This window comes from Vollenhovia emeryi, unplaced genomic scaffold (genome assembly GCF_000949405.1).
Source record: "Vollenhovia emeryi isolate VEMERY1.0 unplaced genomic scaffold, V.emery_V1.0 DF944896.1, whole genome shotgun sequence".
NCBI classification, from domain to species: Eukaryota; Metazoa; Arthropoda; class Insecta; order Hymenoptera; family Formicidae; genus Vollenhovia; species Vollenhovia emeryi.
In genome coordinates, this window is record NW_011961470.1 from 1 (window position 1) to 2,354 (window position 2,354).

The following is a 2,354-nucleotide window of genomic DNA, read 5'->3' on the forward strand; positions in this document are numbered from 1 at the left end:
GATAACCTATAAGAATATGTAACGAGAAATAGTAGGTTCCATTTAAGAAATTGAAGGTAACCTTCATGTGACCTTCAAATTACTCTTCAAGGTCAAACCTATGGTACCATCTTATGTCCCCCTCGAAACCATACAACTTTTGTCTGAAACATTTTTTCATATCTCTTTTAGTTTTTTAAAAAATCGACTGTATAAATTAAAATGGCCCACCCTGTATATGTGTATACATATATATATTAAATTAAAAATTAATTCTTTCTCTGTATATCATATATATGAAACTAGCAAGTTATAAATCAATTCACTATGAATGTCATCCCATAAATTAATATAAATATATAAGTTGCTGGTTTCATATATTATATGTCATTTTGAAAATCAATAAATCCGATCCTACGAGGACAGTAGTAGTATCGTCGAAAAATTTTACGAAAGCAGTGAAGGGAAGAGGAAGAGTACGTATATAGACAGAAAATGAGTTTGGAACGAGAGAGAGAAAAGAAAATCGAACGAAAGCGTAGGAGACAATCACGACGTAAACATAGAACGGAGGAAGAAATCAACTATGAGAGAGATTGCGAAAGTCAGATTAGTCTACAAGATGAAGAAGACGTTAATCATCACAGAAAACAAAAAATAAGATGTTAAAAAATATATGTTAATCATTTCTAATCAAAATATAAAATTTTTTTAATATAAATTTATTATACAAGATATTTTTGTGTAGATATTATTCGCAAAGAGAGCCTTTGTTTAGAACTTCGAGAAGTGGTGATTTGAAAAGAGGACGTGGATGGAGAGGAGGAGGGTGGAGAGGAGCAGGCTGTAGAGGAAGAGGCTGGAGAGGAGGAGGCTGGAGAGGAAGAGGTTGGACAGGAGGAGGTTGGAGAGAAGCTGGCTGGAGAGGAAGAGGTTGGACAGGAAGAGGCTGGAGAGCAAATGAATCAAGCAGAAAAGGCTGGAGATGAGGTGAATCAAGAGGAGATAACTGGAGAGGAGGTGAATGGAGAGGAAGAGGATGGACAGGAGGTGAAGGCAGGGGAAGAGGATGGAGAGGCAGTGGATATAGAGAAGAAATCGGTTCCAGAGGATATAATAGACATTCTCAACGATTTTATAGGCCCTGCTTATCTTTTATTAATATAGAATTTATATGTATAATTTTTTTTAACATGTTATTTATGATTTTTTAAATTATTCAATTTATATAATTTAAAAAAAATTTCAGTTATAGATTAAATAAATTTAAATAATTACATAATAATATTATAATAAAAATCTATTGTTATTTTAAAAAAATTAATTTAATTAAATAATTTATTTAATTAAATAAAAACAATGAAATGAAATTTAAAATTTTTCATTAGAGAAAGCTAACGATAGCGTGACAAAGAGCGAGAGTGAGCGAGAGAAAACGAAATAGTGAGAGAGAGACAACGAGAGAGTGAGCAAGAGAGAGAGAGCGATAGAATGAGCGTTATATAGCGAGAGAGCGAGAGCGCGAGAGAGAGAGGAAGTTAGCCTTAGCGAAAGAGTGAGAACGAGAATGCGATTGCGAAAGCAAGAGTGACAGCGCGATTCAGAAATTGCAAGAGAGAGAGAGAGAGAGAGAGAGAGAGAGAGAGAGGGAGAGGGAGAGGGAGAGGGAGAGAGAGATAGAAAAAGAGAGTTTGGACTGATTTTCAAAATATTTCTACGCGATTTGCGTAATAATTACTGACGGTCCTGAAGGATACTATCTGTGTGTGTGTGTATGCGTGTGCGTGCAATTGCGCGTGCGTGCGTGCGTGAGTGCGTGCGTGCGTGAATGGGTGAGCGCGCGTGTGTGTGTTGTATATGTCACGCAATTAAATGGAACATCAGGGGTGGTGTTCAAATGCTATCTTGGAAATTTTAAAAGTCTTTCAGGGATAATGCAAGAAGTACCGTAACTTTCAAACCTCATAACTCCAAAAGTACTTAACGAAAACATACTTTATTAAAGCGTTTTGGAAAGCTGTTGAAATAAGCTACAAGAATATGTAATGAAAAAGGAGGGTTCCATATAAAAATTTCAAGGTGATCTCTAGCAAACCTGGATAAAGCTATTCAAGGTCATACTGATATTACTATTATATGCGCCAGAAAAAACGATACAACATTAGTTCTATAACAGTTTTTTCTCATCTATAACAGTTTTTTCTATCATGTATATTTTCAAAAAGTTATTCATGGAATTAAAAGTACCGTAAATTTCAGACCTAATAACTCAAAAAGTACTTAACGAAAACATACTTTATTATAGCGTTTTGGAAAGTTGTTGAAATAAGCTACAAAAATATTTAATGAAAAAAGAGGGTTCCATATAAAAATTT

The 2,354-nt window shown here is 34.5% G+C and overlaps 1 protein-coding gene across 1 annotated transcript; it reads left to right on the top strand.

Annotated features, from left to right (window-relative positions):
• Positions 1-784: 784 nt before the first annotated feature.
• On the top strand, positions 785-1,146 carry LOC105562402 (30 kDa salivary gland allergen Aed a 3-like; the record flags this gene model as incomplete). The annotated part of the gene is made up of 1 exon (XM_012013210.1): positions 785-1,146. A coding segment is annotated over one exon (362 nt), but the record flags the coding sequence as incomplete, so codon positions are not given.
• Between the last annotated feature and the right edge of the window lie 1,208 nt (positions 1,147-2,354).